Source organism: Echiichthys vipera, assembly GCF_963691815.1.
Source record: "Echiichthys vipera genome assembly, chromosome: 17".
Lineage (NCBI taxonomy): Eukaryota > Metazoa > Chordata > Actinopteri > Perciformes > Trachinidae > Echiichthys > Echiichthys vipera.
Window position 1 is genome coordinate 11,053,322 of NC_139842.1, and position 22,558 is coordinate 11,075,879.

A 22,558-nucleotide genomic window follows, 5' to 3' on the forward strand; every position below is an offset into this window, starting at 1 on the left:
AGGTCAGAAATTCTATGATATTCAGCAGCTGAGTGGTGAAGACATATTTTATAACTGTTAGGTTAATTGATGAGTCTGAAATCGCCCGTAGGTGTGAATGGTTGTCTGTCTCTGTTCGTCTCTATGTGCCCTGTGATAGACTGGCGTCCTGTCCAGGGTGTACCCCGCCTTACGCCCGATGTCAGCTGGGATCGGCTCCAGCACCCCCGCGACCCCGACCCCGGGATAAGCGGTTGAAGATGAATGATGATGATGATGATGTTTTCATAATGAAACTTTCAACCTTGCAGTCAATTCATGTGAATAAGTGTCTGCTCTAAAGCCCACGGACTGCAATCAGCTTGTTTTTCCGGACCGGCTGGAATTACGTCCAATGCACATAAAGCAGTTTTTTTAGTCTTTTATTTCACATTTCAATGCCCTTGTTAGATGAATGTCGAGTCAAAGTGACATTCAGAGCTGCTGTGGAACTCCAACAGTCACGGTCATATCAGTTATGTGGATGGATATAATACTGTCAGGAAGAACTTTCCTTATTGCAGGAGGATAAAGAGGTTTCATCTGGTAACGCAGTCTGATTTTCCAGTTTTCCAGTTTCAGATTTTTCTCTGCAGTCACTTGTAATTAAAGAGCATTTTATTTTCCTGAAGTATAAAGATCTCAAATTTTGCCAGTCCTTTTGAAAAAGCGTTCACATTAGGGAAGGCTTCGTCGTAGCAATATGGGTAGGGGGGGGGGGGGGGGGGAACACTCCATTGCAAACATATAACAGGCCAAAACATATAGAGAAATAAAATTCAACAAATGCATAATAAATAAATAAATACACATGCAAATGTATGACAGGCAAAAACAAACAAATACAAAACAAGATTCTAGAAACCAAGACAATTTAAGCTACAGTGGGGTTGCGTGTTTGAAGACATGTTTAGTACCTAAGCCTTAGCCCTTTATCAAAGTCCCACCCTCTTAGGTTTTCACAGGATACTCTTTAGAAGAATAAAAGCTATTGCTAGATCCCAAAACAACCAACAGCCTGTAAGAAGCCTAGTAAGAGCAAACACATGCGCTCACATCTTTTTATTCTGCAAGACATCAAGATCCACTAAATCCTCTTGTGCTGCCTTTTCCTGTTCTGTCATCACTGCACATTGACATGGTTTCTGCCCCGGGAAAAAAAGCCACGGAGTAACATTCATCCATCGATCCAAGTGTCGAATGCAATCAAAATATACAGTATAAACTCAGTTGTATGATTGTGCATTCCCTTTCCATGAAGGGATAAGGGCCCGTGGGAATGGTCAGAGGAGAAAAAGGTGGATCCAGGCACAAACAGGGCTGGGGCTGAGGAAGAAGAGGAGGAGAGGGAGGAGGAGGAGGAGGAGGGTGGGATGTTGCTACACACCCACAGCATTCCCGTTTACTTGTGTCGGAGGCCTCGGGGGGAGCGGGCTGCGCGGGGGTCCGACAGGAGGAGGATGAGGGGTGCGAGGAGGTTCGGCTGAGTTCCCCCTCACACTGATGTGCTCCCATCCTCCCTGGAAGTAAAACACACATGAATAAAAAATAAAAAATTAAAAAAAGACTGACTTGCACGTTACTTAACTTGTGCACTAGAGGGCACTAACAAGGCCACTGGAAGCATGTTATAAACACTGAACGATACATCAAATAAATAAGATAAAATAATGAAAAAAATCAAACAAATAAAAACAGTACGATGTGTAGCTAAAACACTGGTGTTGGTCAGCCTCTGGTTAGCCAGAAACCTGTCACTTGCACTATTTCATGTCCACACCAAACATCTATTAATCGTATTAATCCCCTGCTGAAAAGAGTCCCAAAAATATGTACGTATGAGGAAAAATACAGTGCCCAGATATTTTAGGGAGTTACTCAGCTCTAAAAAAAACCCCAAAAAACAAACAAACCAACTACGTATATGTTTGTGAGCAGTTTTTAAAGACGTCTTCAGTACGAACCAAAAGGCTTGAGACTGAGTACCACAGAGAGGGTAGGGAAGTCAGAAAGTACTGAGAGACAGATGAACATCCGATATTTTGACAATAAGAAAAACATGTTTTTCTTTATAAGAATAAGCTTTATTTCAATTGCTTGAGTGCTAACATTTAAAGCAGATATCAAGATCATAATTATGTGTTTTTTGTTTTTCCTTTCCTATTATATTTGAAACGTGAACTAGTTAATGATCATGGACTCACCCCTAAACCGTAGTCCCAGGACTGGCCCTTGGGTTGCATGGGTCCCACCCCCACCCTGTGGCAGACGGCTCCAGGAGCCTCAGCGGGGAAGCCTGGAACTCCATCCGCTATGATCCAAACCTGGAGTGAACAGCAGTACTGAGCCAAACACTAGCCATCCGTGGTTTATTATCATTTACAGTCTACAATTCCTGCCACATGCTGATAGAACTTTGGCTTTGGTGGGTAAATCAAGCATTCCCATCATCACTGTGCTGAAGCTTTCTGATGACTGATTTAGTGGCTTTAGTGTTCACAAAGTATCATATTTACCTGGTCCAGTGGTCCCACAGAAACCTTGGTGACGTTGTTAGAGATGAGCTCCCAGGCAGAGCCCTGAGGGTAGCTGGGGGTAAGGCCCTGTCTGTACCACAAGTTACCTATACAAAGATCAAAATTAAAAAAAAAGGGGGGGGGGGGGGGTTACTGGATTATAAGATTCTCTGGTTGTAAAAAATAAAAACAATAATTAAAATGCGGTGGTTACTGCTTCTCACTGTTTTCATCCACAGCAAAGACAGAGGTCCTCCCAACAGACAGCTGTCTGAGAGTCTGCCTGGGGGGAGACGGGATGTGGTACCAGCATTCTCCTGCAGAGGGACGAAAGCGCCAGAAATGTACTGCCTGGTGCGTGTACACATAAAACAATAACACCTTTCATGCGCTTTTAATGTTGCATAACAGGATAAGACATTTTATGTTGATGCGTTACACATTCACACTTTCTCAGTCTCACATCCTCAACTCACCTGCAGGGTTTTGTGGGGAGACGGACCCTCTGTAAAACACAGCTCCATCCTTTGCGATGGCCCACACCTGGTTGGCTCCGCCGATGGAGATGGACTTAAAGGGCTGGTCTGTGCCCACGTGTAGCCAGGAGCTGCCCTGTGAGATCAAACACACCGGAGAAAGAGCAAAGTGTTGTTTTCAGCAACGTTTGCAGAAAAGAGAAACTGACACTGACGGAATTACAGTGAAATTATTGTCATTATTCTTAAAGTGAACTGTAAATGTGTAATCTCGGAATTAGTTTCTCACCGCAGGGTTTTGGGGGCTGACACCCAGACGACACAGGACGTCTCCCTTGTCATTAAGGGCCCAAACGGGGACCTGCTCCATCCTGCTCTGGGCCAGGCACGGCATCAGAGAGATGTCACTCAGACGTATGGGCGGGACCTGCTGCCACGGACCTCTCATTGTGATCTTACACTTCCTGTGTGAAGAATATATCATCATTTTAAGGCCTAAGAAGCTGTGAGTTACAAACCACAGTAACGTGAGCGAGTGTTCGTTTGATTACCGAGTCCATCTTCTGCGCCTAACAAAGTCTTTCATGGTTTTGTGGCCATGAAATGTCCTGTAGGAGAGGGATAAGTCAGACAAATGGCACACGTCTCTTTCTCACAGTGTTGATTTTTTTCAACCATCCTGAGAAATAACAGTAACGTACACAGGGAAGTCTGCAGCATACTGCCAGCCTTCTTTGTCCGTCCCTCCAGGAACGTTATAGTCCAAAGCCCACTCTGACACCTGAAACACAGTTTGGCAGTGGAGAATTAGCAGGCGATGAAATGAGACTAAACGTGTATGCAGGAGGTGACTTTGGATGAATCCCGCCTACCCAGGACCACTGAGGGGAAGGCGGGTGAGTGTTTCCTTTGGTGCATTCCTTCAGTCCGCTCTCATCGCTCCACATAGGGCGGTCTGTAGGGAGTCCTCTGGAGCAAAAGAAAGAAAAGGTTTGTGTTTTAGAAGGAGTCAATCCCGCCAACAGCCTTTTAATAATCAAGATAAACCACTAAGACTTTATAAAACACTGTAAAAGATGACATGTTCCTACTTGTCTGTGTATCCTGTCATAGGGTTCCATCTTTGATTCTCATACACGTGAACACTCCTGACATCAGTCTGCTGGTGCGTCTGAACTGAATCACCTGCAGTAAACACAGACATGGACAAACATGTAAGGCTAGTAGATAAATAGATACGCGTGTGTGTGTGTGTGTGTGTGTGTGTGTGTGTGTGTGTGTGTGTGTGTGTGTGTGTGTGTGTGTGTGTGTGTCTACAGCTACTACAGATGCTTAAGCAAATGCACACAAAACTACAAGCTGTTAGCAAGAAGATTGATTCCATGTTATTATGTGTTAAGCAAGTTAATAATTGATTATGGACGTGACACAAATTTTACATGTGAATCAAACAGCTCTGCACTTAATGATTATTTTCACAAGACATTATTATGGAACATGCATTTAGCATGGAAATATGAAGTCAAATCCCTCGTCTTTCAAGAGAATCTGAGCTTGAGAAGTTTTAATAGCAAATATTTTCTTTTATGTTTAGTCACAGGTCAATTTTATGTTGTAGACTAATTGATTAATGATTTCAACAGTAGTAATAAACACATGACAAACTGAGAAAAAAGACTGGGCCATAGATTTTAAAAAAGGTAATTTAAAGGACTCAGCAATGGTTTGATCATATGAATATCGAGGAGGAGAGCTTCGGTGTGTAGATTTAAATTTGTGGGAAAATATGGGTAAGTTTACCCGGGTTGGGCTGTTGCCCATAGCGCCCACTGTAGACCCAGGCGGTGCCGTCCCACCCGATGCCCCACACCAGCCCCACACTGTTAGACTCTACACAGCGCAGGTGACCTGGGACCTGCCGCCAGAACCTGCAGCATCATACAGTGAAAGCACCCGGTGTTAGCCACGTTATTGTTAGCACACAGAGACAAAGTGCTGCCACACACAGTATAAAAGACATCCGACACTTTCACCATGCAGAGCGATACATTAACATGCTAGTGACATGTTAACTGACATGTAGCAGAATTAAGACAATGTAGGCACAAAAAGGCTGATGGCATCAGTCTCACATGAGGTCACAGGCCATGGTGTGTGCAGCAGGGGCCTCCAGGGAGAAGGACGGCTCATGGACCATGATGTCTCCTTTTGAGGTTGTGGACCACAGGGCCTGTCTGGACGGGGGGCATGTGATCCCTCGACACACGCAGCAACAGTCAGACAACAGGCACAACTAAGCACATAGGACAGACACAGGGGACGTGATCAACAATGGATTTCAGCTATTAAATGTAAATACTAGTAGAGTAAAAGATGAGAAATTCTACCTTACATGCAACGTTCTAAGCTACATTATCCCTCTAGTGTTTTCCAGGTTCATACTTGTATGTATACTTGTATGCTAAAAACCTGTTTATTCCCTATGTTTGCTGCATGTCATCCCCTCTCTTTCCTCCCTCCTTTTCTTTGGATCTGTCTGCCATAAAGGCAAAAAAACCCATGACCTAATCTTTTAAAAATCCCCCCCAAAAAACGTTTCACCCCCTTAGCGCCTGTCTCTTTAAGCACCCCTCCTGAAAAAAAAGCCCAGTCTGCTCTAATGGGTCAGCATTTCCTGAACTTCTACATCTGCGCTCTTGGCATCTCTGCACTGTCATTGCAGCCGGGGAATGAATGTAACGGCACTGTACCCCATACTTTCTACCCACATATGGTATAGTTGTGACATCACAACCGCACAGAAGTCCTGACAGCTCGTTTAAAGGCACAGTTTTAATACTTTCACAGTATTTATATAACACCTCGACCCGTTTTATGATTTAAAAAAAAAAAAGACATGGAAATCTCACTTCTGACAATATGGGACCTTTACATTTTTTTTAAAAAAGGGCTAAACAACTGTTACCCAGTCATTCATGTCCTTTTCAGTTTGTGCTGCGAGGACCAGAGGCCACCTCTGTTTGGTCCTTTGGGCGGTGTACACAGCAAAGGCATAGTGACAGTCCCTGACCACTGGAAACAGCGCCGTCACTTCATTTATAAACACTTGAAGGTACTGGGACAAAGAGACAAGAAAATGAGTATGAAAGCTGTCAGTAGGCAGTTGAGAATTTATCTGACCATAATTCAACAGCTAAACATACCTTTTTTTCGTCATACTGTGTGTAATAGACAAAGAAAATGCTGTCCTTTCTCCCGTCAGACCTGGTGGACTGCTCAAGGGCAACACCCACATCCATCCAGCGCTGAGGCTTCCAGTCTCTCCACCAGCGCAACGCACCTTTTCGCACCCACACCGACTGGCAAGGGGAAACGGGGCGGATGTGACCACATATAGACAGACAAAATGTGACAAAATCAATCCAAGGCGTTCAACTCGAGCAATCTTACGTTGCTTCTCTCCAGAGGTTTCTTGCTGATCTCCTCTCTGTGTTCCTGCTGCTGTTCACTCCAGGCTGCTGACTGAACTGGAGTTAGAGACAGGGAGCTGGTGAGAGGACCTGACAGACAGACATACAAGTCAGACAGACGGACAACCATTGAGATGACACGTACAGTCTATCTCTACACATGTAGAAGCACCACACAGACAGACAGTGTACAACATTCAAACACAGATATGCAGATATATAACAGATATAATACATTATTTGTGATTCCAAGTTCCCATGAGGTGTTTAATAATTTTTTATGACAAGCAATGTTCATACGGTAAGCCATCAACTCAAATAAAACATTTAACATGTGTTGTTTGGAAATTCTTAATCTAATTGTTAATTTAGTAAATACATAAATCTTAAAATGCCTGCATTGTTGATATACCTGTGGGACTAAGCCAGCTGATCTGTGAACTCGCGTCAACATCGCAGCCTCCACCAGAGATCCAGGTCCACACTGGCCCGTCCTCTTCTCCAACACCCTGAGATGTCTCCAGGGTCCCCAGGGCATAGGTGGCAGCAGCACTGCCATCACTTAACGAAGGCCCTGCCGCCTGCGCACATCGAGCTGCTTCTGCTCCCTCCAGATCCACGTTCATCCAGGGGACGTCGTGTCCTGCGGTCTCAGGGGTTGGGCATATCGGGGCTGGGGCTGGGGACATCTCCGCGGTTTCTTCCTGCGGCACTTCTGTGATGGACTGTTGGGGTGTGGAAGTTTTGTCTCGGTCTGACACCAGGCTGTTGATGAAGCTGTCGCTCGCGGGGATGAATGGTTTGGGGGCATCCTGCTGGGGGGCTGAGGAAGTGTCCTCTGTTTTCAGGGCTACAGAGGGGTCTGCTGCCTCCACGACTTGGGTTTGTTTAGGGCTGTTTTGTGGGTGAGTAGGACCTAAATGTGAGTCTGAGTCAGTGCAGCTCAGAACTGAGCCTTGTGTGGCCTCAGTCAGCTGGCCACCATACTCACATTCCTTCCTATTAGACAACAAATGCACAAGAACAGAGCAGGAAAGAAATAAGGGATATGGTCAGGTCAGTTATATACAACATTCAACTCGATTATTTATACAGACCTGCATGGGATAGTCTCTTTACTACTGCCCCATTGGGCAGAAACAGGAATCCAGCCGTTCCCGCTTGGTTCAGACAGCGTCACACCCATTCTGAAATACAGGCCGCGGTCCTCACCAACTGCCCACACCTGACAAGAAAAGAGAGAAGAAAACAATGTAGAACTAAAATGAAACGCAACAACCACAGGCGTACACCCACATACCTGTTGTGACATGTTATTTATTGAGCCATTTAAAACAAAAAAATCAGTTACAACATACAAAATGAAAACCAAATAAACTGAGCAGAATCCTGTCAAATAAAACAGGTGTATCAGTGGCACTATTAGGACACAGGCAACTGTTACTTTATAAGGCCATATACTGTAACACTGGCGCCTGCCACCTCACACAAGCCATATCCATAATTGCAGCCCTGAAATATGAAATCAGGGGATATGATGACGAAGCCTTGGCCAGCTTCTAATTAGAGAGTCTCCCATATGTCAGGCCAGTAGGAATATAGTCTGGGGATATATAAGGCTGGGCCTGAGGTGCATTGGCTGGAACGGCTGGCTGTACTCATGTTACAGGGCAACTGTGGGGCAGGACTAGAGGCTAGCGGTAGAAGGGCTGGAGGGAGGGGAGGGGACAAGGGTGAGAGACAGAAGGGGAGGAGGTGTGAGATGTTGGTTTGCAGTGCTAGCAAAGTCCTCAGCAGTGAGATACAGAGTGAAAGCCTTTCTGCTCAGACCCCGGCACTGATCTGGCTTGCCCTGAAACCAGATCTAAAAGTTGAGGGTAAAGTGAATCGGTCAGAGGGGAAGCAGCCAGAGCGCAGCAGAACGATGGCTACAGTAAGCTTTATTAGATATAGATATACATATATAGTTCCTTCTAAAAAATAAAAAACTTCAGTCGTAATAGTTGGATCATTGAACCTACATATTTCTCATGTATCCAATGTATCTAATCTTTTTAACCTGGTCATTGAGTCCAACGTCCACCAACATCATCTCCCCTCCGATGCTGATCCAGCCGGAGCCACAGGGGTTGTGGGAGTTCACGCCACGCCTGAACCACACCTTGAAACACGTGCACATGAAAACACAAACACAAATATGTTACCACTGTAATGAAGAACAGCTATTTAGAGTTTTACACATGTGAGGATTATTGACTCACCTTAAAATCTTTAGTGATCACCCATACCACGCTAACTCCGACAGCGACATGAAGCGCTTCAACCTCCTTTACCGGTGACTCCACCTCTACCCACGATGTGCCTGATAGAAGAAGATGCTGCATGTTTACTTAAACAAAATCATTGCAAGAGCTGTTAATAATATTATGGTAGTTTAGGTTATGTCTTGTAAAAATCCAAAGCTAGCTTTAATGGCAATAATATGTCCCATATTATGCTCATTTTCAGGTTCATGTTTACATGCTTTAATGTTCAAAACAGATTATTTTTCTAATACAGTCTATATGAATATACCTTGTATTCACCCTCTGTCTGAAACGCTCTGTTTTAGCTCCTGTCTCTTTAAGCCCCCCTCCTGAAGAGCCTGCTCTGCTCTGATTGGTCCGTCATTGCAGCTTGGGAATTACTGTAACTGCACTGTAGCAGCCCTCTCTACCTATATATTACCCTGGCATTGTCAGACTAATTTCACAAATGCATCTTAGTCTGAAACCTCTATGTTCATTTTTCAATTTCCAACAGAGCAGACCAAAATAGCTCTGTATGCAACTGGATATACCTACAACCAATCACAGCAACAAAACCACACAGCGCTGAGTGGCACATCTAAGTAAGGCGGTGCTTGGTCCATTTTGAAGCAGGAAAACAATGACCGCAGGATCACTTTGAAACATGAAACATGAAACATGAAACATGAAACGTGAGCTCGGCAGATTTGTCTGTTGTTGTTTTTTGGCTAGATATGTAGTACAGTTGTGACATCACAACTTTACTGAAGTCCTGACGGGTTACAGTCATTTACAGTTTCTGAATACAGACTGTGTGCATTTCTCTGTGGAGCAAGCATCAAAAAGCTGATCTTGATGTTGAATTGACGATTACGAGTCTTATCTGGAAAAATTGTACCATAAGGGCACGAAAATCCCAAGCAATATACAATAAGAGATACACAATTCCCACAATCATACAATTCCCACATGGAAATATTTTTTTAAAAGAAAAAGGGGACAAAGATGAGAGAATATGGAAAATATCTACAGTGAATGCTGACCAGTTGGGCTGTCCAGGGTGAGGCCAGTGCGGACCAGCAGGTTCCCATCCCACAGTAGAGCCCACAGCAGGTCTCCGGGGCCTGCTGATAACTGAGCCACCTCCTTGGGCACTTCTACTTCCTCCCAGCTGGAGCCCTCTGGGACCCGAGGGTGGATGCCCTCCCTGAACCACACCTGCAGGGTAAACATAACGTCATATAGTTGGACTGGGTGGGATATAGTACAGCGTGCTCTTCTTTGGCTTAAAAATATATATCTGTAATACATAATATTATGTATACATATGATAAATGCAAGTGCTAGCACAGTACATTTTATAGATCATTAATACATCAAACCCTTTTATCTAATGTCTAATTTTATATGTAAACAGCATATCATTGGCTCAAGAGGCCCTTGAATACACTGTGAATTATATGAAGTCATGCTGCCCTCTTGTGGCCAGAGTTTTACAATCACAATAGAATTGCATTTTAATAAATCCCAGGGTTGTACATTTTCAAAACCACAGTGAGTGGAGCATGTTATCCTCACTTTAAGTTGAAAAAATAAACTGGGGAGAAAGCTAGATGTGCTTCCCATGCTAAAAACTTTCGTCAGGAGACTGACCTCTCCTTGTTGGGACACGCCCCAGAGGTAGGGATACCTTCCAGACTGGTCACTCATCTCCCAACCACCACAGCTTATGTCGCTGAGCGGCAGCGGGGGCTTCCTGGGATTTTCCAGGGGGATCTGCAGAAAGACAGTGGCTTTGCTCAAATCTTCAGTGGGATCGGATCTGTACTTTCCACACTAACAGTTCACAGAATCTTACAGAAACAATAACCAGAGATTGTCCAAACCTTCGCCCAGGTGCCTTGTGCTGTGTATCTCCTGTAGCGGATCCACCGTCTGCGACGAACACAAGAGTTCCACTTCTTGTCGGGGGAGAAGTTGGCTGGAAAATCGACTGCATACTCCCAGCCCTGAAGAGAGAGACATACAGGCAAGAGTAGTGGTGCGAGATAAGACGTTTTATGTCATTTTCATGCTCATACTTATCTACTAGAACAGGTATAGAGGCTTTAATGTTCAAAAACACATTATTATTCTCATACTGTCCGTCTGAATAAACCTGTATTCACCCTCTGTCTGAAACGCTGCGTTTTAGCACCTGGGTCTTTAAGCCTCCCTCCTGAAAAAGCCCAGTCCGCTCTGATTGGTCAGCGTTTCTGGGTCTTTCACATCTGTGCCCCCTGAGTCTTTGCCCCAATATCTGCAGCTGTGGAATGACTGTAGCGGCACTTTCTACCTATAAATAGTACAGTTGTGGCATCCTAGTTTATAAGCACAGTTTCAGAGCCGTGCGTATTTCTCTGTGGATTGAGCGTTTTGATACTTTCACAGAATATCCACCTTGACCTGCTTTAAAATACTAAAAGACATGGAAACCTGACTTTTTACGATATGGGACCTTCAAAAGGGACTGTGTGTGTTTGTGTGTGTGTGTGTGTGGTTTCTTACCCCAGTCTGGCTGGGTTCTCCTCCACAGCTGTGATCCACATACCAGTCTCCCTCCCACTCCCAGCTGCGTGAGGGCAGCTCAAAACTGTGCAGCGGTTGAGGATTCATCCCAGTCACGTCGCTCCACGGCCAGCGGTCGGTGGGCAGCAGTGTGTCGGTGAAGCTGTCCACTGGGTTCCACCTCTGAAAAAAAAACACAGACACAGCAGCAGCGATTTAGCATTGACAACATAGAGCCACTACATTGTAGGCGCATCAACAAAAAGCTCAGGCCAACCTGGTTTTCATAAGTCTCCTCCCGGTAGCGGATGGAGGTCTCACTGGGCATTATGTTGAGGTAAACGTGGTGGTCGCAACCAATGCCCCAGCAGCGGCCCTTCCCCGCAGTGACACGCTTCAGCTCTAGCAGCATGTCGTCTGCACGTTCCCAGCGCTGGCCAGCAGTGGAAAGGCTGTACACACGGCCATACACATCCACAGCCCACAGCAGCGTGAGAGGCATGATGGCCCCTAAAAGAAGACAGATAACATTCATCTTTCCGAGCTGCCTGTTATTTTATGCCTCTAACCCTAAGCCTTCATGATAGCCTAAAGAGATACGACTCTGTGAGTAAAGGCTACATTTGCATTTAGATTCATCCTTGAATGGCCAAAAAAACCACACACACCGACACACCGACACGCGCACACGCACACGCACACGCACACGCACACGCACACGCACACGCACACGCACACGCACACGCACACGCACACGCACACGCACACACACACACACACACACACACACACACACACACACACACACACACACACACACACACACACACACACACACACACACACACACACACACACACACACACACACACAATCACAATCCTGGGATCAATTAGGGATGGGCAATAAGGCAATAAGAAAATCAAATAATCATTAGTAACAAAATATAATGACTGAGTGTGTATAGGCATATAACAGCGATCAGTGGACAACCCACTCTATTCCTCGTGAGCATTTAATTTATTCCAACGTTACTCTCAAAGTTTTTACTTCAGTCTTGAATTGCTGGATAAATTATTATTATTAGTATTATTATAGATATTGCGACTTGCTGCTGCTCACGGAGGAAATGTTGGGTCTCTGTAAATCATAAATAAGTGGGTGTGATCTAGACCTTCGCTGTATGTAAAGTGTCTTGACATCACTTTTGATTTGGCACTACAAATAAAATTTAATTGAATTCTGACTTTACGCTCAGGTTTTAAACTTTTATTTTGAAATAATTCCTGCAGTTTTTTGGGGTTGAAATTATTTTTCTTTTTCTCAAAACGATGAGACTAACTTCAGATTTGTATTTATTTTGTTTAAGGGTTTTTTTGTTGTCCCTATACAACTCAATTGTATGCTTTTAATTTGAAATTTCTGACCGGAAGTCTTCCGTTTATTCTGGCTGCCTAACTTGACTGTTGCTTTATCGACTGATACTAATCCGCTACAGTATTGACAGTCACTCCTGACTGGAATCAGAAAATTATTATTCGGTTTATTTAAATTAAATGCTCAACGCGGGACAACAAACTTTATTCTCCAATTCAAACAGATGGACTAGTGTAAAGAAAGAGTAAATGCAGCCATATTACAGTTTGAAGAAGACTGCAATTTCATGGAATAAACTTAATGTACCTAGCCTGCAGTGGAGCTTTACACACACACACACACACACACACACACACACACACACACACACACACACACACACACACACACACACACACACACACACACACACACACACACACACACACACACACACACACACACACACACACACACACACACACACACACACACACACACACACACACACACACACACACACACACACACACAGCCTACCTGAATATTGGTATCCGATCCGCGGTTGTCAAGGGAATATCAACACACGCGACATGACATCAGGTGCAACAGCCGATACCTACCGTCTCCGAGGGCCATGCTAGGGCAGATTCAGATTCAAAGAAATAGGTTCCGTGTTAAATAACAACAGAGGGAGTTAAAGCATGCAGTGCCGCGTAATAACACAGCTGACAGCTGATATGGAGTCGTGTATGCCGCAAAGTCGGCTGTAATCTGTTTACATGTCCAGGGTAACAGGCAGCAGTCATCTAACACACAGAGACTTTAAAAAACAGACCATAATCACTTACATATGGAGCTCTGTCACGAGCAACACCTCTGCGGAGGAGAAGTAAAGTCATTCATGTACATTTCGGCTGAGGTATTTCTTCCCAGACTGAGGACCGGAGGAACGCTCCAGTCCGACTCCCTGAGCCCACAACAGGAAATGGAGGAAGTGTTGCTCTGATTGGTGGAAACTCTTGCAGGAGTGTGGCATCTCTTGTCTCCCATTGGTGGAGCGCGGTGTTATTTCTTTCCCCCCGGCTGCACCTGCTGATGGACGCGCATATTTCAATAATTCATTCAGCGTCAAATGAATTATTAAAGGTTGGTTTAACTTGTTGGCTACAGTTTGGAGTATTTCATCACAAGCCAAGAGCCATGATCGAGAAGCACAGAAAAGTCCAGAGTGGTTCTCAGACACGACTGTGGTGTTTGGTGGTGGGCTGTAATTAAGTAGCTTACATTTACTCTGTAAGCACTGTAGGCCGTGTTACTGTAAGTAGCTAACAAATTGTAACTTCTTTTTTTTTTTAACTCCACTACATTTAGCTGAAAGCTTTATTTATTTTCATACGTCCTATGGAAATCATATGTGTCCAGATTTGGTGATTTTGAATTTGAATGTTTCTGATCAAGTGAATTTCTACGAGTTACTTCTGAAGCTAAATAAAGTATTAAAAAGCCTTTTCATCAGCTGGAAAAGGCACCACCACAAAGCTGAAAACAAATCTGTTTTTCTGACATCAGGAAAAGTTGATTTTTTCTTTTTTTTTTAAGAAATAACAGATTCTCTCAGGACAGTGATGTTGCAAACATGCGATGATCTTATAGAATATGATGCACTGGTGTAGCTCAAAGAACCCTACTGTGTAAAGGAGTTAAAATGAGCACCTTAAACATCTACAGCAGTAAAAAGGCAACACCCACACCAATCCAGCGATAATATGAATCCCAAAACATCATATGAAAGCAACTGAATGCAGCATGAGTTCTTTTACTTTTGACACTTTAATTAAATTCAGCTGATAACACTTTTTTTTGTTTTCCCAAGTCCCAGGCTGGGAGAGCTTTCTCACCCTCGGGGGTCCCAGGTTCAGCACCTCGGACAGAGGCAGCAGCCATCTGCTCAGCAGGTGATATCTCTGTTGAGTTCTTCCCCTCAACTTAAATGACTGTAGTCATTAGTCTGGTCTTTGGATGTGGAGCCAAAACTGTTTAAGTACAATTACAATTCAAAATTCTTTCATTCAAAATGTTACTGGGTTGTATCAGCAAAATGTACAAAAGCAGTGTGATGTATTCTTATATTTGGCATCACCAGATTATGTTAATACTGATACATCAACGTGTAATTATGATTTTTCATATGACCGGCTTTAGTCTGGTTGTTGTCTAAACTTGCAAAAGTACAAAAGGTCACAAGATACATCTGAGGGGTCATGGAATGATTGATGATGGGGTAGGAAATAAACACCCATATTCATATTTTTTCTATTTTCTCTCATTGGGCCTCAAACTGTTATTTGAATGAAAGCATCTGATGAGTTAAGAGGACGTGTGTCTCTTTGGTTGAACTACTAACAAACATCTGAAACATGACAAGAGACCCCAACAATGCAATGTGCAGGACTGGTAGGCCTATTTTCTTTTATTATAACTGTAATCATGAGTTTATTTATGTAAAATATAACTATACCTGTCAAATATATAGAGTAATAAAGACTGTTATATCTCCCTTTCCCTTGTAATTAAAGTGCAAAATAAAAGTACCTAAAAACGTACATATATACTGAATTTATACAGTATATTCCGGATTACTTTAATATCATGTTGATATTTTATTCACTCACTTTTATTCTTTCCACACCTAATCCTCTGACTAAATCTGAGGATGTCAATTCAATATTATGCAACATTAGGGGTAGCCCACTCCTAGTGAGGAGAGCAATTATGTAAGTCCCAGTGTGAACAGGGTTGCCCTCCACACATGAGGTCTGTGCAAAGTGTAACCTAATGAATTGTACGACATTGTGTTGACTTGTCATTAGGCCTATCATTAAAACCAGTGGGCAGTGGGAGGTGATGGTGTGGCTGCAGTGCGCCGTTTGCAGCACCGAGCCTGTTCTTTTCATGGACTGTCGCTTTAAGAAGCCTCTGAGTGCGCAGAGGCGCTACAGCAGCTCATCACATGATCCTTCTCTTGTGACAATCCAGACAGAAAGGGAAAAACCTTTCTGAGTTCATGTGAGTTAGGAGGGCGCTGCGATGACACATTACTGGTACATAGGCACCGAAGGACCAACAACAAGCAGGGAAATGGAGCTAAGTTAACCATTACCGACCGACTCACGCCATTCCTGTCTTAAAAGTGGACATTTAGGGGAAATATTTGGTGTTGTTGCGCCACCGCGGGACAAAGTTGGCGCATGGAGAGGGACGAAGTTTCATTTTTGCGCAGCAGTCTTTTCTTTGTTTTCTTTGATTTTATCACCACTGCGCGTCAACCTGCGACGCACGGCTTTTCGGACAACAAAAGACAAGTAGTCGAAGTTCAGTTTTGACCCTTTTTCTGTTGCTGAAGATTTAAGTTAAGGGGCAAGAGAACGAAACCACTTAAGGACGGAGGACGCAACACGCCGGGGTGAGAGATGGTGGACAGCAAACCTCTTCTTCAGGACAGACCTCCCGCCTACCATGCCGTCCCAGGGGCTTATGAGTACGGCCCGCAGCAGCAGCAGCAGCAGCAGCAGCACGGCTACGGGGCCATCCCCCCGCCGGCCCCGCCGCCCTACCAGTACCCAGACGGCCAAGGCAAGTAGCTCCGTTCACGTCGCCCACGTAGGCTCAGTGCTCCACATGAACAGAAAGTAAAGCGCCCAGACGGGGAGCGAGGTCTCACTGCTGCCCACAGAAAGCAGAGGTCGCGTTGTTGTGACGGAGTCTGGCAGTCTGTTTGTCTGCAGGGGGACGTGTTGAATTACCGAGTGTCACACTTTAACTTACGAACACCGTGGGACAAAAGCACGAAAAAGTAAAAGGTTTCGTTTATCAGGTGACCCAACGCCGCGCATGCGCAATACGGCAATAGCGATGTCTGGTATCGACCAGTTTTGCATATATTAGATAATAATAGGGAGTGCTCTGTAACCTTTCTATAATATTTCCAGTCAGATGATTTACTGTGTCAACTCATGATGTGCTCAGTGTTTTTTTATAGGGAGCAACAGCGTGAACTATGTTAATGACATGTTTGGCACAGTGCACCAAAGTTGTGCACCCGGGCTTTTGGACGGTATGTGTCTGCTGCTTTATATGAAGGAGAGTCATCGTCATCTGACTGATTGTATAAGAGCTGAAAGTACAAGGAAGTTACCTCTGTCCTCAAATGAAGTCTTGTAAATGTTTGTAATTTCCTGTTTGCTGAAACAAGTTCTTGGACTTCTGAGTAGATTGAAGCCGCCTGTTGCTGCAACACAAAGAGATAGTTATAATAAAACAGTGTAGGGCCCGACCAATGTGGGACTTTTTCAGACCTATACTGATTTTAGAGGGAGATTTAACCGATTACCGATATAGTTGATTTTTGAGCTGAAATGAAACCAGACCTTTTTCTGTGTGGAATATGCAAATATGACTATGAAAGGTACTCAGAAGTCTACTTTCCTAAACAAATAACTTTATTAAAGACTTTTAAACATTATTATACATTAAATATACAGTGTATTACATTGTCAGCCATTTTAAGAAATGAACAGGGAGAAAATAAAGAAAAATAAAATAAGTAAGTAAAGATCAATACTGTACGTTCAGTATCCGTCGTTTGCTGAGCTCGCTCTGCTGAAACTACATAATAAAACCACTTCTCAATCCGCCCAAGCATTGTCCTCTGCATTACATGTTCCGTGACAATTAATGTTCATATCGGCGCATATTGGATCACATATACGCCAATATCGGGCATTTTGCAATAATAACCAGAACTTGCATTCACAATTACCACTTTTATTACTGTCAGCTCTGTCATTGTCAAGTTTTGTTATTGTATGTTATGCCTTCTTTTCTAATGTTTATATTTAGTTTTGATGTCTCTCCCTTTCTCTCTTCTCTTTCTACTTGCCAACTGGACAAGGGATGCAAATTAGCCACCTGGCTATAATCCCATACATAGTTACATGTAAATGTTCATTAATACGTTGTGTCCCATTTTGAAAAATAAACAATAATACCGATGTGTCTGTGATAGGCCAATATAAGCAGATATATCTGTCCGCCTCTCAACCAGTGCAGATGTATCATGTGCAGCCGTACTGTGTTCCGTCTTTCTCACGGGGAGGCCTCCTTATCAGACAAAATGTGCTGTAAACAAGAGTGGCCATAATATCAAAGTTCACTGTGTCACAAACACATGCTGGTGGTAAAAATATAAGTAAATAAAAATCCCTGTGATTATGGCCTGAGAGTGTTGGTGACATGAACCTGTGAATCTCCAACTCTTACAAAGACACATTCACAAAGCAGTCGCAAAAATCTACATGATACGTTAATTTGTTTCATTCTTTTTGAAAAAACAATGTCCTTTACAGTAAATGTCCACAATGACACGTTTCCTATTTCCTCCTGTCGACCGCAGGTTACCCATCAGCCCAGATGAGCCCTGCTGTAGCCCAGCAGCCCTACCCTGGGACTTACACCATCATACAGCCGTCAGTGGTGGTGGTGGGGGGCTGCCCCGCCTGCAGGTGAGAACGCACGCACGTTGGGGGTATATATTGCAGAAGATGACGGACAGTGTGAGGTCTGTAGATTAGTTTGTGATTAAACACGAGCGTCCCATGCTCACTGTGACTAAGCAGGTTTCTGAGCACATTTCCTTTTTGAGGCTAAAGTCTTCCAGTTGCTGTCTGTGCGTCTTTATTTCTACTATCTATCTGTATCACTTTGTTTCTGCGAGTCAGGCCTACGGTGTGACAAAAGGTTAAGCGGATGTGACTTTCAGTTTTGGAAGATGGTTTTACATCGGTTTCACTACGCTTGAGTCAGTATCCTGTCAGTCAGATGATTTCAGCCTCAAACATGTGATGGAGGGCGGGTCGAGGCCAAGGTGGGTCCAGGAACCAGTTCAGAAGAACAGCCAATGGGAATCAGATGTCCTCCTGTCCACTGTTTTGGTTTTATAGCAGGGTTGATTATTGTCACAACATTAATGAATACTCTGCGAGTGCACTTCTGTTTCAGCCTTACTTGAGTGTCCCTGACACTTTGTGATAACACACACACACACCAGTATGTTGTGTGTGTGTGTGTGTGTGTGTGTGTATGTCCACACAGTATGTAAAACATTCAGATAGGGCCAGGCGATATGACAATACCTTATGTATTTTTCTACATCGTTTCTATCTGTGTTAAAAATCAGCGGCCAAACAGCGTCACAGCAATATTTCTGTCATTTGGACAACGCTTTACGTTCTGATCCTTGCAAGTTATGTTTATTTTCCACTGACTATCTTAATGAAATGAGAGAATACTTTCATTTGTCAAGAACTCACACAGGAGTAAACACATTTTTGACAATTTACTTTTGTGATTGAAGATTTGGGGCATATTGACCTGCATTTAAAAGAGTTGAAGGTGGCTGTTTTTTTTCGGTCAGTGAAAGCCACAGTTTCTGGAACCAGTGTACAAATATGTTGTGCAAATACTTACAACCTATCACAGCCACACACAGTGTGGTGTGGTGCCACGGTAGACCACCGACAGCTTATGTAAGCATGCCTTGTTTTAGGAACTATATTATTTTGACAAGTTTAAACCCAGGTCATAATCTAATAGTATCATTGTAATTAAGGCCGTTTTATCAAGATAATTTATATTTAATCTACACCCGAAAAGTGAAAAATCTATAGCTATGTGACACACTCTTTCATAGCATTAGCAGTAAGTAGTGTTTAATTTCCTGTTTGTCACATTTGATAATTCCTTCTCAGAGCCTCCAGCAGATTTACTGGCTGTGCTGGTCGCCCTGGTGCAGTCATGAGATCGTGGTTAGCACTTTGTTCACCGTGACTCCGGATTAAATCTGCTCTGAGACCTTCAAGACTTCAAACACGATCAGTTGTTACTGTTGTTTTCTTGATTTAAATGCAAGACAAAAGCCCTTTTTACACTGCACTTTATTTTCTCTAAAGATCTTTTAACCTTTTTGCAATAAAACTAAGTACCATAAGCCAAATGCTCAGCAACCTTTAGGAATGATACAGCTCTATGGGGGTGGAAAAGAAACAACATGTTTTAACACACATCTGCCTCTTAAAAAACAGAAGTAAATAATTAACAAAATTAACTTTTAGTTTCATACTAAACAGTGTGTTCTAATAGTTGTTTGCGGTGAATTGTCAGGACATGGTTCCAATTTTCATTTAATCTATTTATTTATTTTGAAGGGCAGTGCACATTAATCATCATTGTAAATGTGCCAGTGTTAGCCAGCTGTAGTCCTATGGTGAGGTCTTTTGACACCAGAGAAGCAGATTGGAGATTATAAAGAGACTGCAGATAAGCATTCAGTAAACTGTTGTAATCACTTGTGATCCTGCTCCTACGTCCTAAATGACCTAATAATAATAATTAACAGTTACATTGTTTATTCAGTGGAATAAAATAATAAACAACATTAAATATTCTGATATGAATCTATCCCAATGTATAACTAATAGTATCTAGTTGTAGTTGTTTTGTGTCTCTTTGTAGTTGTTTTGTGTCTCTTTGTAGTTATTTTGTGTCTCTTTGTAGTTGTTTTGTCTCTTTTTAGTTGTTTTGTGTCTCTTTGTGATTGTTTTGTGTCCCTTTGTAGTTGTTTTGTGTCTTTTTGTAGTTGTTTTGTGTCTCTTTGTAGTTGTTTTATGTCCATTTGTAGTTGTTTTGTGTCTCTTTGTAGTTGTTTTGAGTCTCTTTGTGGTTGTTTTGAGTCTCTTTGTGGTTGTTTTGTGTCTCTTTGTGGTTGTTTTGTGTCTCTTTGTGGTTGTTTTGTATCTTGTTGTGGTTGTTTTGTGTCTATTTGTTGTTTTCTATCTCTTTGTAGTTGTTTTGTGTTTCTTTGTAGTTGTTTTGTGTCTCTTTGTAGTTGTTTTGTGTCTATTCGTGGTTGTGTAGTATTCTTTGTAGTTTTGTGTCTCTCTGTGGTGGGTTTGTATCTCTCTGTAGTCTTTTTGTGTCTCTTTGTAGTTGTTTTGTGTCTCTGTAGTCTTTTTGTTTCTCTTTATTGATTTGTGTCTCCTTGTGTTTGTTTTCTGTCTCTTTGTAGTCTTTTTCTGTCTCTGTGGTTGTTTTGTGGCTCTTTGTAGTTGACTTCTCAACATGAAACTTGAACATTCACTTTATAGAGATGTTATGATCCAGTAGCCACGTTTAGCAATTAATACAGAATTTCTTTTCTGATTAAAATCCTGCATCAATATTTCTGTTTGGTCTGTGTATGTGTGTATGTATGTTGCAGAGTGGGTGTCTTGGAGGATGACTTCACATGCCTGGGGATCCTGTGTGCCATCTTCTTCTTTCCCCTGGGTCTCCTCTTCTGCTTTGCACTGCGTCAGAGAAGGTGTCCCAACTGTGGCGCCAGCTTCGGCTAGAGGGACCAAACCACAGCTCATGCACCTGCTCATGCTCCCACGCACACACACACACACACACACACACACACACACACACACACACACACACACACACACACACACACACACACACACACACACACACACACACACACACACACACACACACACACATTTTTGTGTCTTTTATTTAGTTATCTTTTCTTAATTTTGCACATCGCTGTTGCCATTATGTTATGTACAACAAATTAATCATGATCAAGATTTTACCATGAATTATGATGTTTTATTAGAGGCACGTGGAAGACATTGATTTTAATCTGCTAGTTGATGATATATTCTAGCACATGTAAGTGTCCAGCTGTTGTCAGTGCCTTCACTACATGCTGAGTGATCATCTGAGACTCCATCAGTCAGGATTTCACCTGTATATTTAGCTCAGTTATCCAAGGATCTGAGCAGATTCCTTTGTATTTTTTCAAGCCAGAATTTACTGAGACACATGCGCTTGAGGTTTTCTTTCCCTTTGCCTTCGCTGACATACTGCATACATATTTTTATGCTTAGTAACATTGTACTCAACACAGCATCTATGTAGATCACTGATGTATTAGGTTTTTTTTTTCTGGAAGTGTAAACCTTTTATTGAAATGTTTGTTTTTGGCTCAGTGCGTCACAGGGAATAACACAAACAATATCTTTGGGGGAAAAAAGACGTGAATTGTTCCGACCGGACTTGTGTCAGACAGAAAGCCTGAACCATTTTGTCTGTTTTTGTTGATATTATTTCTTGGGGCCATATTTGCACTGATAGTTTGTGTGACGATTCTGCTGGGTTGTGCTTTTCCAGGGCCAATGCAGACCTCAGGTACATAAAATCTGAAATGCCCTCGACTTTACAACCTCAATCACTGTTTGACTTGGGACTTCTAACTTCTTCAAGAGGACTTTTCTGAGTTTCACTTCAAGGAAGCATGCAGAGAATAGAAGCTGAAGGATTCTCTCAATAATGTGTATAACTCTGGATTTGTATCTTAGTACTCTGTGACAAGTCACCCTGCCCCATTCCTCCCAACCAGACAATCAATTGAGAATGTCTATGTCCCTGTATCTGCAGTCTCTGTGTCTACGTCTTCCATTGCAGCAAGATGTTATATAACTGTCCATGGCAGAAGAAAAGGAGATGGGTGGGAGTGATTTAAAAACAAATCTTCTTGCTTTAGAAAACACACTACGCACGCTCTTATGATTGAGGTTCCTACTTTTTATATATGAGTTACTGTAATTAAAAAAAGAATGCTACTTATGTTTTTGACTACTTGCTTGATTTGATTTTTTTCTCTCTTTTTCAAATGGGTCAACATTAAAGGCCCCATATTTTACTCATTTTCAGGTTCACACTTGTTGGGTTCCCTCTATAACATGTTAACATGCTTTAATGTCAAAAAAAGAACT

General features: G+C 42.8%; 2 protein-coding genes across 2 annotated transcripts; one reads left to right on the plus strand and one right to left on the minus strand.

Moving 5' to 3' along the window:
* Nucleotides 1-615: 615 nt before the first annotated feature.
* Nucleotides 616-13,647, minus strand: tecpr1b (tectonin beta-propeller repeat containing 1b). Its single transcript, XM_083930800.1, has 26 exons — nt 13,523-13,647; nt 13,212-13,311; nt 11,593-11,825; nt 11,316-11,498; nt 10,655-10,777; nt 10,422-10,544; nt 9,812-9,986; nt 8,742-8,842; nt 8,540-8,641; nt 7,578-7,705; nt 6,893-7,479; nt 6,461-6,570; nt 6,214-6,369; nt 5,976-6,125; nt 5,143-5,303; nt 4,811-4,938; nt 4,102-4,195; nt 3,883-3,979; nt 3,712-3,791; nt 3,562-3,618; nt 3,300-3,474; nt 3,011-3,146; nt 2,759-2,851; nt 2,535-2,641; nt 2,223-2,342; nt 616-1,538 (listed from the first exon to the last, which is right to left on the minus strand). Exons 3-26 carry the CDS (start codon nt 11,815-11,817, stop codon nt 1,398-1,400), a joined length of 3,552 nt encoding a protein of 1,183 aa, XP_083786926.1. The 5' UTR covers nt 11,818-11,825; nt 13,212-13,311; nt 13,523-13,647; the 3' UTR covers nt 616-1,397.
* Nucleotides 13,648-15,715: 2,068 nt separating this feature from the next.
* Nucleotides 15,716-22,409, plus strand: bri3 (brain protein I3). The gene is made up of 3 exons (XM_083931894.1): nt 15,716-16,307; nt 18,127-18,235; nt 20,989-22,409. Exons 1-3 carry the CDS (start codon nt 16,145-16,147, stop codon nt 21,119-21,121), a joined length of 405 nt encoding a protein of 134 aa, XP_083788020.1. The 5' UTR covers nt 15,716-16,144; the 3' UTR covers nt 21,122-22,409.
* The last annotated feature ends 149 nt before the right edge of the window (nt 22,410-22,558 follow it).